Consider the following 15,045-nt stretch of genomic DNA (forward strand, 5'->3'; position numbering starts at 1 on the left):
CCCCTGAGGTTCCCGCCATGACGTGCTTAAGACTGGGCCGAGGGCAAGATGGAGGTCGGCAGCATCCATGCCTTCCAGGGAACAGGGGCAGGCAGGCCGGCGATAGCTGGCGGAGGCCGCAAGTCTACCCCACGGAGTCAGTGCAGTGAGGCAAGAGGTGAGCAACAGCAGTTGCAGCCTTCTGTGACCGACGGGTGTAACAGAATCTCTATCAGGGGGGAAATTATCTTCCAGGCCCCAAGTATTGATCAATAGTCAATCCAACATTACAGTCTCTTATAAACAGCACTAGGTTTAGGTTTAAGTTTATTTATATGTCGCCTGTGCTACTGCCCTAATAAATCATTCTGGGAGCAATTGATGGTTTCCAACTTAACTTTTACTGATTAAAGACAGAAAAGTTGATGAAAACTTTAAATTCCAAGGTTATTTACAATCCATTTTACAACTTCACATCTTCTAATACATTTGTGACTTTCAGCTTCCAGTTACTGAATTCTGTTATTGATGTCAAATAGTTTTCTTCACTCTATTCCATCCTAATTAATGGGGTGGTTTTTAAGCTTCCTGCCATCTTGGCAAATTGGGATACCATCTTGTCCACCAGCTTGGTGGACAAGATGGTATCCCAATTTAAATGTACTTATTCAAAGTCCCATTTCACATACCTTTATCTCGTTTGTTCAGTCTTTCAGTCTCCTTACTTCCCTTGTTGGTACCTGGAGAGTACCTCCATATTCCTCTCTTCAACATCTTGATGGTGTGGATGTGGTTAACACCACCACCACCCTCCAGAATCCCCCCCAGCTAACCCCCTAAGCCCCTACCTAATTCCTCAGCCAATCCTACCTTCCCAAGCAATGTTGTAATATCATACTAGAAATGCTTCTCTCCAGCCCTAATATAAATTACCTCGTTACAATATAAAAAGTTATAATTTTACAAACTGCCTCATTACAATGTAATATCTTATTATACTAATATATTATAAATGTTATTATAAATGTTATTTTAAATGTTACCTTAAATGTTATTATAAATGTTACCGCATTAATATATGATAAATGTTACAATATATATTCATCTCGTTAGATCTTAGACAAATTACCATGTTTCAATGTAAAATAGGCAAACCTTGCCCTATTCTCTCAAGTTATATGTAAACCGATGTGATAGCTCGATCGAATGTCAGTATATAAAAGCAAATAAATAAATAAATAGGTACCATGGATCTTATTCAACCTCTCTTTTCTCATCAGCAACGAACCCAGATCCATTCCTCGATCAGGACTTACGATAATCCACTTAGCTGAACCACACTGAGCCCCAGGGCAAGTAGTAAGAATAAACCTTAGCTAAAAAGGAAACCATAACTAGAGAAAGGACGGGTGGAAAAACTTCTCTCTCCGGAAAACAGAAGGTTCTCAAAAGACATGTTAAAGTTAGGCAAAAGCACCCTGTCTACTTTTCCATACCCAGAGGCCTAGGAGTCTTTTCCTAAAAAAAAGAAAACTAAACAAAACAGGAGCAAGTATGGTGACAGGTTGCCCCTACAAGGGATAACTAAAAAGTCCATATCCTAAAATGCTGGCATGGGTTTATACACTTTTGGGACTCAACCATATGGGGGAGCTACAAACCACAATATTACTTGTCCTGTTTCCCTGAGAACAATGGAACAATCCTTTATGTAGAGATCCTTTAGATTCTCTACACTCACAAATGGGGGTAATGTCTCTAATGTCTGGGTAGGTGCTCATCTGATCAGCAGTGATCATTAGACGGTATGGTTTGATAGAGCAGCTGAGATGGAGAGAAGTCACACTAAGATCCAAGTTTTGGATTTCAAATAGTGACATACCTTGAAGAGGAACTAAAAGAATGAGAAAAGATGGGTGAACAACAGTAGGCCAAATTGAAAGGGGCTATTGCAAAGGCAACAAATCTTCTTGTAAAAAAAATTAAACAAAAGAAAGAGGAAAAATAAACTGATCTCTAAGATGGTGGCTGAAAAAATAAAGGCGAAAGAACAGAGAATTAGATCAAGAAAGAACACATAATGTGATTTACTTGGATTTCAGCAAAGCTTTTAATATGGTCCTACATAGGAAGCTCATGAATAAAATGAAATGCCTGGGAGTGGGTGCCAACGTGGTGGAATGGATTACAAATTGGTTGACTGATGGGAGCTTGCATGTTATAGTAAATAGAACTACTGTGAAGAGAGAACGGTGTTAAGTGGAGTTGCTCATGGATTAGTTTTAAGATCATTCTCTTCGATATCTTCGTGAGCGATATTGCAGAAGGAATAGAAGGAAAAATTTGTCTTTTTGTGGATGATACTAAGATCTGCAACAGAGTGGACACACCTGAAGGACTAGAGAGAATGAAAGGTGATTTAAGAAAGCTAGTTGAAGGTTTGGCAGTTGAGATTCAACCCAAGAAGTGAAGAGTCGTGGATTTGGGGCACAGTAATCTAAAAGACCTGTATGCGATGGAGGGTGAAAGACTAATGTGCAAGAAACGGGACCTTGGGGTGATAGTGTCTGATAATCTGAAGGCAATGAAGCAATGTGACAAGGTGGTGGCTAAAGCCAGAGAGATACTGGGCTGCATAGAGAGAGGAAAAACTAGAAGGAAAAAAGGAGGTGATAATGCCCTTGTACAGTTCTTTCCTGAGGCTTCACCTGGAGTACTGTGTTCAGTTCTGGAGACAATGAATATGTATGAGATAAAATTTGCATGCTCTGAAAACAGTGCATGCAAATTTATCTCATGTATATTCATTGTGGATATCCTGAAAACTCATCTGGCTGGGAGTCGTCCAGGACAGGTTTGGAAACCACTAACCTAGACCATAAAGCAGATACAGCATCATTGACTGCAAAATAGCAATGGCAAAGTAAAAGACAGGGGGCAGTCCACCATTCACCTTTGAGTTGACCCCCTTGGAGTAGCTGATAGAGGCCACGATTCGTCTTGAGGCAATTGGAGACATGCAAGGGATCTTTAATTGTGCAGAGAACCCAGGTGAGTGCAATAAAGGAATAAAGGTTGAATATTTCCCTGGGGTGGGGAATGGAAGAGATGGCAAATTAAAGGCTAGGAACTGTGGGCCAGCAACTTTTGTGTATTTCTGAATCATCAAAAAAATGTGCCTTGGGAGGAGATGGCTGCAGAAATGGACCCTGAAGTCATGAAAGAAAGCAAAGAAACTCTTTCCATGCACAATTTTGTCTTCCCTTCAAATGGTCAACAGCTTCCCAGTGACAAGCCCATGGATGGTAGGGACAGCCAGCCAGTTGACCTCACCATTACATTGCAAGAAGAACCACAATTGCTGGTCACATGTGTCACTGGTGAGAGAACTGAGCAGATGACTCAGATTGTACCAGTTCTGGAAATGCCTAAAGATTATCCAGACATTGGGCCTGTTGAAGCAGAGCTGGACATTTATTCGACTGGTCTGGAAGATCTCAGCGATCAATCAGGCAGGATCATCATGACAAGCCTGTGGCCGAGGTATGGCATGGCACAGGGATGTGCAGCTTCCAAAAATTTGTATTGGTTCATTTCTTAGGACCCTCAGTTTGTTTAATTAGTTTTGAATGAAAAAAAAGTGTTATTTGTTCCATTTTTTTTTTATTTTACATTAAAGTCAATGGGGAAAGGCCCCCATTGACTTCATTGTAAAACAAAAAACGGGCCAGGGAACAGGCCAGATCCCATCACAGAGGCCCATTTTGACCCCAGAGCACAACCTAGTTGCTGAAGCCAGGTCCTGGTCACCTAGAGCGGAGGCCTAGGCCTTGGTCCAGTGCCAGGGCCTGGTCAAGGCTGGTCCCTGTCATCGTGGCCTAGGCTTAACTCCTAGGTCTGGGTCCAACAACAGCGCTCGGCCCAAGGCCGGGTCCTGTTCACTGAAACCTAGGCTCAGAGGCCCAGGAATAGGCCTTTTGATGTCTTCTTTTCTTGATCTGGTGATTTAAAATGACATCCTTTACTCTAAGGGAATGCTTCAGTAACTTAGGCCTAGGTCTTGGTAATTGGGTTCTGTCCTTGGCCTGCGCTCTGCGCCTAGGCATACAGCCCTGCTCGGCCCCGGCTTTGAGACTAGGCTGAGACCCGTATTTTTTTATTTTTTATTTTTTTAGCAAATGAATCTAAATATACATGAAAATGTTTGTGCCATTTCGTCTGAGGCCTATTTTCCTTTTGTATCATTTGTATGAACCAAAATGGCCTCATTCTTTGCATTTTTTTCAGTCATTCAAAACAAACACATTTCACTAACACAATGTGCAGAAGGAACTGCAAAAGATTCAAAAGGAGACTATATTTGCCATAGGCAAAACGTGGCCATCCTGCAGACCATTCTGACCAGCTCAATTATAGAACTAACTAATGTCCTGAAAAGTACTATTATACCTTGGTACTCCAAATGATTGGCTCACGCTGCCCATCCACCCTCCATCCCAGCACTCCTCCATGCTGTTCCTGGTAAGTGCTTTCCCAGTTTCTCTGTCTTCTCTTCCTTGTGTGCCAATAGTGCCAGAATCACTCATGTGTTCTTATGCTTGCCTCCGAAAGGTTCTTCTCTGTGCTTGCACTGCTTGCCCTCCAGTTCAGCACTCCTCTGTGCTGTTCCCAGTATGTGCTTTCCCAGTGCTTCCATCTTGTCTTCTGCTCCTTGTGCACTGGCATTGCCCGCCTTACATTCTAGTGCTCCTCCGTGATGTCCTGTGCTTTTTTTCCAGGGGTCAACTAAATTGATGTGGTTATTAGTCAAAGTTGCTAAAGATCGATTGCAGTACTTTTCCACTTTTGGTTTATTATCTTTTGGTTTATTATTATTATTATTATTATTATCTTTTGGTTTATTATTATTATTATTATTTTATATACCGACATTCGATCTGAGATATACATTCAGGTACTGTAGGTATTTCCCTATCCCCAGAGGGCTTACAATCTAAGGGCCAGTGCCTAGGAACATCAAGCCTCGATGGATGAGAATGAGGCAGCCACCCCTGCAGAATCCACCTCAAAAGGGACTGCCCCCTATGAGTTTGTGGCAGTCATCCCTGCAAATTCTAACTTGCAGGGGATTGCCTCAGATGAGAATGAGGCAACTACCCCTGCTCCGCAGACATTAATTTTTGTAGGTTAAAATGGGTGCATCAGATGCACATTTTTTTTTAATTGGGGGAGAATGCTAATACCTCATCAACATGCATTTGCATGTTATAAGCGTTATTAGCTTTGAGGGGTGTTGGACAAGCATTGTAGACACACTAAACCCCTTATAACATAAGGAGTTGTGAATGCGCATCTAACCACGGGTTAAACAGTGCGTTCGGCTGAGTGCATTGTATTGCATCAGCCTATGAGTCGGTGGTGGGACATGGGGAAGGTCCTTCTCAAGATCTTCTGTCAGGAGTATGCTAGAGGCGCCAGCAGGAGGCATGATGCTGGGACTGAGCAGATAGAGGGGGAAGTGCTTGATCTTGAGAAGTGCCTGTTTGTACTTGGGGACCAAGGTTTGCAGAGCCTGTACATTGAGAAGAAGCGAACCCTCTGGGACCTAGTCAAGCATTGGAACCAGGGGGGCTTATATCAGGTCACACATCCAAATCCTTTGGGATATGGATCATGGCTCACACTTCTTCTATGGATTGGAGAAAAGAAGGGGGACCAAGAAGCAAATAGCAGGTCTGCTGTCTATGGACAGGTCTCTCCTTAACAATCCGGAGAGTATTCAATCCAGAGCTAGAGAATTCTACTTGATGCTCTTCTCTCTAGATCCTACTGACCCAGACGCCTGCAGGGTTTTATGGGAGGGACTTTCCACTGTCAGTCATGGTGACAGGGATGCTGGACACACCTCTTGGTCTTGCCGAGCTCTCTGAAGCCCTAGATCTGATGCCCTACAATAAATCTCTGGACATCGATGGGCTGACCGTGGAGTTCTATCATCCCTTCTTGAGTGAGCTAGGGCCCAACCTCCTGCGGGTCCTAGATGAAGCCCTCGAGACTGAGCAGTTACCACTGTCATGCCACCACATAGAGTTAACTCTGATACCTAAGAAGGGGGACCTATGTAGCGTGAAGAACTGGCGCCTGGTCTTGCTGCTCAGCACAGACTATAAAATCATAGCCAAAGCCATCTTGCTGTGGCTTAAGTCTTTGCTAGCTGATGTGATTCACCCTAATCAGTCCTACATGATCCTGGGCTGGACCATATTTGATAAAATCTATTTGGTCCGGGATCTGATCCATCTCGCTGACGGGACTGGTCTGCTGATTGCCCTTCTCGCTCTAGACCAAGAGAAGGCGTTTGACAGGGTGGATCATGGATACCTCAGAGAAACTCTGCAGGCATTTGGTTTTGGCCCACTCTTCGTGGGTCTTCTTCAACTCCTGTACAACTCTGCAGAGTGCCTTGTGAAAGTCAATTGGTCTTTAACTGCACCTCTGGCATTCAGGCGAGAAGTGCGCCAGGGGTGTATGCACTGGTCATCGAGCCTTTCCTGCACCTCCTATGCAGGAGGCTCACCAGGCTGGTGCTGCAGGAACTCGCGATATGGGTGACTCTTTTGGCATATGCCAACAATGTACTCCTCGTGGCCTGAGACCTGGTTGATCTAGTGAGGACGCAGGAGTGTCATCAAGTGTACTCTGCCACATCCTCAGCGTAGATCAACTGGGCCAAATGTTCTGGGCTTTTAGTAGGATGACAGGTGGATACACTTCCTGAAGGTTTTCATCATCTAGCTTGGAGTGGGGAGATGTTGCAATACCTAGGAGTCCACCTGTCGACTAAGGAGACCACGGCCCCTGTCAACTGGTGCGAGCTGGAAGACAAAGTAATCGTTCGCCTGAAGTCATAGATGGATCTGCTGAAGTTGCTATCCCTCAGGGGAAGGGCCTTGGTAATCAACCAGCTAGTGGCAAGCATGATCTGGCACTGATTGATTGCCCTGGCTCTGACCCCTGAGTTCCTGGCCCGGACCCAGAGGAGGTTGCTAGATTCCTTCTGGGCTGGGAAGCACTTGGTCCATGCAGGTATTCTGAGCCTTTCACTAGGAGAGGTCAGGCAGGGCCTGGTATGTATCCAAAGCCAGGTCTGAACTTTCCACCTCCAGACCCTGCAGAGGCTCCTTTATGCAGACCCACTTCCACAGTGGCGATTGTTGGCCTGTTTCTATCTTCGCCAATTGTGCAACCTACAATATGACTGGCAGCTTTTTTGAACTCATCTGAGATGTTTTAGTAGGAACCTCTCGAGGCTCCCAGTCTTCTGTCAAGATCTGATTGAAGCCCACAACTTGATCTCAGTGACCAGAGAAGCCCTGGCGGCTGTGGATGTGGAGTTTCTGGCCAAGGCTCTGCTCTTCAACCTATGCCTGGGAGCGAGCATGCTTGAGTCCCCTGTGGTTCTCCATCAGCTAATGCTGGCCAGGATCACAAAGGTTGGAGATTTCCTGGACTATGATAGACATGAGAGGGTAACCCAGAGACCCTAGCACATTTCATGGGTCTTGCAACTCTTTGGGTAGTCCATAGCCTGCTCTAGGAGATCAGGAACACAATAACACCCGACCAGCACTCCTTCCTCGAAGGGGTTCTGCAGATTGGACATCCCCACCAGACTTAGAGCCCCATGTGTCTGGATCTGCTTATCAGTTCCATGCCCCACAACCCCCCCAGCCTCCCCACCCAGACAACCCATCCAAGTTGTCTGCCTTCATCCCGGCATGTTTCTGCACCATGCCGAGGTGTAAGATCTACTCACTCGTGCTGAACATCATGCACTTTATTGCCCTCATCTCCCATCCAGACACAATCTGTTGGGATGTTCTTCTGTCAACTGAGGGCAAGAAGCCCTGGTGGGCATTCTTCTAGTCCCAGCATATTCTAAGCCCCACCGGGGACCTGAGCTTGAGAATTTTGCATGGTGCTCTCAGCACGGGTGAGTTTTTAGCCTGTTTCATAGATTCCTCACCATCCTGTCTCTTTTGTGAGATATCAGAGTTCGTCTTTCACACATATTTATTTTGTGCAAGACTGCAGCCCCTTTTTATTTTTCTTAAAAACCTGCTTTTGCAGTTCTGGCGCGGGAGGAAGAGACCATGCTAGTGTGGTCAGCGTCGACCTGAAGAACAGAAGAGAGGCGCGGCCTGAGGAATGAGCAGCGCGGCTCGCAGAAAAATGAAGAACAACGTCACCCCCCACGGCTGATGGGCCTCCTTTCTCCGCGAGGGCTGAAAATGAAGGAGGTTAGGGTTGAGAGGAGGCTGCTGTTGCTGCCGCTAGTTCTGGGGAGGGTGGGGGGGGGGAGAGAGAGTGAATGAGCAAACAAGCATGTGTGTTTGAGATCCTGTGTGTGTGAGTGAGTGAGATAGCATGTATGTGAATGATTGAGAGCCTGTATATGTGAAAGAAAGTATATGTCTGTGATTGAAAGCCTGCCTGTGAGAGAGAGAGAGCATGAATGTAAGTTTACGATTGGGAACCTGTATGTGTAAGTTTGTGATTGAAAACATGTTTGTGTGAAAGAGTATTTGTGTGTGAGAGAGATCATGTGTATGTATGATTAAGAGCCTGTGTGTATAAGTAAGAGACAGAGCATGTGTGTCTGTGTCTGATTGAAAGCTGGTTTAGGTGAGGGAGCATCTGAGTATGTGATTGAGAGCCTGTGTGTAAATGAGAGAAAGAGAGAGCATGTGTGTCTGTGATTGAAAGCTGGTTTAGGTGAGGGAGCATCTGAGTATGTGATTGAGAGCCTGTATGTAAATGTGAGAAAGAGAGAGCATGTGTGTCTGTGTGTGATTGAGAACTGGTTTAGATGAGGGAGCATGTGAGTATGTGATTGAGAGCCTGTGTGTAAATGAGAGAAAGAGAGAGAGCATGTTTGTAAGCCTGTGAACGAGAGTCTGTGTGTGAGAGAAAAAGACAGCATGTATGTGTGTGATTGAAAGCCTGTGTGTGTAAGCGTGAAAAGATAGACAGCATGTGTGTAAATGTGTAATTAAGAGCCTATATAAGTGAGAGAAAAAGCATGTGTATATGTGAGTGACTGAGAGCATGTGTGTATAGGTGTGTAATTGAGAGCCAGTGTGAGAGAGAGCACTGGTATGTGACTGAGAGAGAGGAGAAAGTTCCAAGCAAACCACCCCTCCTCCTGCTAATTCAAAACAATCTCAGGGCACCTGGATATCAAATGTTCCCAGGTATGCGGAGCGAAAAAAATTTTGAATCCTTATTTTTCATTACTGGGTCTTTGTGTCTGCTATTTTGAAATATTTTATTGGTATCTAGAAAGTTTTTATATGAGTTTTTAATTATTGGATATTCGACTCATCAGCTGTTTTGAAATAATCTGTTCTTTTTGTTAGTATGGTTTTACTGCTACTGATTTTATATTTCTTGATTTGTTTTATAAGGATGGGTGATGTTTCTTTTTTCCTTTATTACACTGCATACAGAGACTCGGCTTGTTGCAGTTTCCAATTCAGTTTCTGTCTGCATGCTTCTAGTTATGCGTTTTGGTCTCTTTATTCTTTGTTAGGTGAGGGTCAGCACATGTGATTTAGGTGAGGTTTTCTGCTGGTGTGTAGTTTCTGTGTAGGGCTCTATAGCAGCCTGACTTGGTCCATTTTCCTAATAGGAGATGTATTGGTGTCTTAAGGCCTGGTATAATATTTTCAGTGTTGCCTTTTCTTAGGTAAGGTGGTTACTGTTTAAGTGCTGGAAATTGGTACTGTTTTGGTGTGGGATGTTTACTATTTATGCAATTTCTGTTCAGACAGAATACGTATCTTTTCCTTGTGTCATTTTAAACAATAAAAATAATTACCGGACCTTTACTTTTTATTTCTGCCGTGAATTGTAATGAGCAGTGTGTCACACATGTGAGCGTGGCCTGTCAGGTGTGTACTGATGGGGAAAAAGTTGAGAACCACTGGTCTAGTGCATCTAATACCCTTGTATCAGCCCTAAGAGATGAATGTGTCTCACACACACACAGACTCCCACCATTCACCAACTTCTCACACCCTCATGGAGAAGGGTGGGAGGCAGGCAATAGGGAATGGAGGAGTTCTATTTCTAGACCCAGGAGATGGGGCGGCCAAAGGCCACCCTGCCCCAGTAAACATTTCTCCCTAGTGCAGACACCGAAGACTGCAAACAAAAAAATAATAGGCCCAAAAACTGAGTGGCTAGAGCAGTGGGCTGCAAACAAGGGAAGCCAGGCTTCAAATCCTATTGTCATTCCTTGTGACCTTGGACAAGTCACTTCACCCTCCATTGCCTTCCCCCTGCCCTGGCTCTCAGTGATTTCACCTGTACTGGGCCATGGGGGGGCATTTTATCCTTCACCTCAGGCAGCAGATTGCCTTGAGTCGCCCCTGTCAATATGCATACCTATTTTTCTTTATAAATCACTATAAGGATACTTTTGCAAATTAGATAATAAATACAAGATTTAGGAGCAGGCCAGGTCAGTGCAGATGCCAGATGACAATTTTAAAAATGTTATTCCTAATCTTTTATTTTTTTGTTTTGTTTATTTTGCATCACTTCTTTCTTACTGAAACTCTTCCTTGTGGACAGTGCCATGGGCACTGAGGTTCCTTCATAAGTATTAATCATTTAACCCAGATCCCATGCCAGCCTCCATCTTTTATGGCTTCAAACAGTACTTTCTCTATATCTGGCTTTAAAAAAAACCAAACCCAGAGGGAGAGTATCACACATGAACAGCTGCAGAAATTCTGGCATTTTAGAGGAAACCGATGCCAACTACTACTCTCCATCTTTGCTGGATGTCCCAAGATCTCAGATCATTTCAGAATAATTGACCTTCTGAAGACACTAAAGGCCTGATTCACTTAGCTTTTTTTCCTCATGGTAACAGAATGGGTGGGGGGGGGAGAGGGGTAGGCGACGCAGAGGGGAAACCCTAGCGAATCAGGCACTAGGAGATTGGCAATACATAGCAAAATGATGAAATAGATGACTAGAACAAGGGGATTACCTGCTGAAACTCAGCTGGGGGCTTGCACTGCGTTTTATAACATCCTCTGTCTTATTCGGCATCTCTCCAGAGCAGGATTTATTTTTTTTTCTGTAGCCATCAGCAAAAAGCCACATGATCATCAGCGCAAACAGTTTATACCTACTCCAAAGTGGTCTGATTAAGCCAGCACTCAATGACCTCTGCTGTAGATAAGGCATCTGCTGTTGCAATACTTAGCTGGTTGCTACTATGTTACAGCCATGCTAGTACCACTGTATTACAGCTATGTTGGTAATTACAGCCGTACCTCCATTTTTACAATAGTAATTCAGCTACTTTTAAGGACATAGAATTCGACACATTAACCATAAACGAAATGAAAATTAACAAGTTCACAGCTCACAGTACTTTTTAAGAACCAGCATTAAGAAACTCACATTTTGGGTGTAAGGCTATAGCCCTGTGCAGCATGGGTGTGTGTGTGTGGGGGGGGGGTGGGGGATCTGGATCTCAAAAACCGTGTCCGTCAAGGCTGGTTGGTCCGAGGTGTACTGTAGGAGGTGCACTCAGGCCCAGGGAGGCGGGGAAGATGGCTACAACTATTACGGCAGCCCCTGCCAGCCAAGTGGCTCTGAGGCTGCGCCACGGAGGGGAGCCAGTGAGGGTGCCCCAGATTCGGCAGGGCATGATGTCTGAAAAGCTGGGTGTGGGGGAGTGGTTTTGAAGATAGTGTGAGAAAAGGTAAAAAGACAAAAAAAGACAAAATTCTTCACACATGGTAAGAATTTTTAGATAGTACCATGGAGCCTAAATCTTTCCAACTACAGACATGTAGGCTGTTAATAAGACTGCACAGCTTCCATTACTGCTGATGACTTCGGGGTAGTATGAGCTTTAGATCTTTATTCTCCAGGCACAATGACTGTGACTATATCTTACTTTTTCTTATTACTTCATAAACCAAGTTCTTTTTAAATCTTAATTTGCAGATGATGAAATTGTTTCAATGGCTGATTCTACAACCACAGTAGATGATATTGAAGATGAACTTTTCAAAATTGAGAGGATAAGGGAAGCCCTGGTGAGGCGGGAATCAGAACTGAGATATATGTAAGTAACTGCATATTCCTGAGGACATCATTTAGGCCTGGTCAGTACTTTATGGACATATTGCAGACTACTGTCATGTTTCCTTCCTTTCTCTCTCTCTCTCTTGCATCACATTGTCTTTGGATTCATACAGGGAGTGTCAAACTTATGCTCAGTTGCATCCTGAGGCCTTCTATCTACATATTCATAATTGGTGCTGCAATAGCCTCCTTCGCATTCTATAATATAATAAACGTTGCATGGTGGAGGGGGGGTTTACGATATGTGTACAATTTCCCCACTGCCGATGCCGATGTGCAGTACTTGTGCAAGCAGCACTATGTCACTCTCTGAAAATCAAATAATACTGTGCAGTCCAATGGCCTCACTATTAAAAAGAAGGATTTGCAGCTGCCTTGACTTTTTTTTTTCAGGTTATCCTTCCCTACCAGACCATTCTCCTTCTTCTCTTTGCCATCCGGCACCCATCAAAGATTAATTGTGCAGAGACCACAATATACTGCTTCAGAAAAACCATGAACAATCCAAAATTCTGTATTAGAGGGGTGACTTCATGGCACCCAGTTGGCATATTTCCTGTTGGCTTCCAGAAGAACCCAGTTTTGGCTTATTGTTTCATAGTAGATGAGGGATGATGAAGACTAGTTGACCCATTTAGTCTGCCCAGTCTCATGACATTAAGGTATGAGGAAAAAGTGACATCCAGAGATGTTCATGGCTGTTTCCCGTAGATGCCCTGAAGGTATGATAGCGAGGTCTGGTTTCCACTGTAACACAGACCCTCAGTGAAAGCCTGACCCTGCTGCATCCTTTCATCTTTGCAAAATACCTTTGTTGCAGCCTCTTCACTGCTCGCCAGGACGTCAGTGTATTGAATGTAAAATGTTCGTTTTAATATTTAAAATATTAAATCAAAGTGGTCCAAATTATCTAGCTGAATTTCTATATATATATAACCTAGCCCATACATTAAGGTCTCAGGATACATTGTTTCTTAATGTCCCTTCAACAAAACCTGCTCATTTACAATGCACTCAGCATTGTGCATTCTTTGCTATAGGCCACGTTCTGTGGAATAGTCTGCATGAATGCCTGCATCTCCTAGATGATATTAAGGTATTCAAAAAGCAACTAAAAGCTTTTGTGTTTCAGCAGGCTTTTTATCAGGTTTGATAGATTAAATGTGTACATTGCTTATTGGGGTTAAAATTATGCATTGTATTTTAAAATTGTGTTTTTAATAATTTATGAGTTTTTTTATGCTAATATTTAATTTTTATCTTTGTAATATGCTGAGTACATAATATTGATATTTATGGAATGTAAATATGTTAAATAAATAAATGTTGCATCCAGTATTCAAGATGTTTATATCATGAAAGAGTAGAAAGACATTGAAATGTTCAATTCATAAGCATGGACAGGTCATGGGCAGGGTGAGGATGGGCAATGGCAAACGACCTGCTGACTCCATCAACGAGATACTTTTTTTCCCCAAATTCTCTTAATTTATCTCTTGTCCTGTAGAATTTGGAAGTTGCAAGAGTGTTTCTGTAGAAAGTTGGTTGAATTACCGTAGCACACGTTTGAACATTGTTAATAGTAAGGGTCTTATCAAAATTTCAGCTCTTGTTCCCATGCATCCACTTTTCTGTGTTGTCTTACTGGAGAAGGCAGGATTTCAAATTTCCTAGGGCTTTCAGAGGAGGTTGCTAAAAAACAGAACTGACCATAAATATCTTGAGTCAATTGCTCCCTCTCCATTGACTATATCCATACAATCCTATCAAAGAGTAACAGATTATTAGTGCAGGAGTAAGAAGCCTTATATCATCAGCCAAGAAAAGATCACTGCACGCTGAATGAAGAAATGAATCGGACTGAAGCTGACCAATGATATGTTTCCAGCCAATCTCCAGCTGTTTGTGAAGGCTGAATGCTAGGGGTTGACTTTTTAAAGGCCCAGCAGTTTCCTCCTGCTGCTTTGATGTTCCAGCTCAACCAGAATTGGAATCTGTTCAGCTACAATGCCACAAGTCTTCATTTGCAATTTCCTGGAGCTTCTCCATTGTTTTATATTTCCTCCCAACTCAATTAGTCCAGTCATTGCAGCAAGAGTACTCAGCTGCTGACCGAGTGCCCTCTGCTAATAGCTTGTCCGTCAGACACGGTAACAATAGCACCTAAATTCAGCCACTAGGTGTCATCATTGCATAAGGGCTAGGACTCCCTCCCCGGCAAGGGCTGCAAATGCTGCTTTTGCAGCATTCCCAGCCCAGGATGGCTAGGAAAGCAGAAGATTTCACTCAGGAATCAAACACAGGTCCTGCATATGGCACTAAGCAGTACTTGCTTCTGAGCCTCTGGGTGGTCCTGGCTGAGTTTTGTTTTTTTTTAATGCAGTTTTAAGTGCTTTAGGTTAAAATGTCATAACTATGAGTCGCAAAGACAGTAATGCAGGATGATATTGACATTGACACACTCCACTGAATTGTTCAAACCAAGCCACTAGATATATGAAATCAATTACTCTGAGAAAACTAGCATGTCTGTTTTCTCCAGCACAAAAGATGTCTTGCTTTTATTCTTTAGTTTCATATTCTTGCACACTGCACCACCTTGACACGTTGGGCACTTCAGTATTCTGTGTTCCATCTGTTCTTGTTTGCTTACTGTTCCTTTGAGTGTGGATCTGAAGTATTGTTGTAGATCTGCAATACAACATTTTCAATTCATGTCTTCTCTCTTGGCCCAGGCCCACCATCCTGATTTTTCAGTTTAGTCCAGTGTTTAGTGTCAAAACATACAAGTTCTGAGTCAAATCTCTGTACAAGACGAACAGATATCAGAAACTGGTTCATAATTTTGCTTAGTTCTGTCTCACAAGCTGGAGAGAGTTTGAGGTCACCATA

General features: G+C 43.4%; 1 protein-coding gene across 2 annotated transcripts in view; it reads left to right on the top strand.

Annotated features, from left to right (window-relative positions):
• LOC115090815 (uncharacterized protein C16orf45 homolog) overlaps nucleotides 1–15,045 on the top strand; it is a 135,943-nt gene that overhangs the window by 51,840 nt on the left and 69,058 nt on the right. For both annotated transcript variants that reach the window (XM_029600337.1, XM_029600339.1), the window contains exon 2: nucleotides 12,013–12,133. In XM_029600337.1, coding sequence (XP_029456197.1) covers nucleotides 12,013–12,133 — 121 coding nt within the window. The remainder of the gene's footprint in view (nucleotides 1–12,012; nucleotides 12,134–15,045) is intronic.

Source organism: Rhinatrema bivittatum, chromosome 4 (genome assembly GCF_901001135.1).
Source record: "Rhinatrema bivittatum chromosome 4, aRhiBiv1.1, whole genome shotgun sequence".
In the NCBI taxonomy this organism is placed as follows: Eukaryota; Metazoa; Chordata; class Amphibia; order Gymnophiona; family Rhinatrematidae; genus Rhinatrema; species Rhinatrema bivittatum.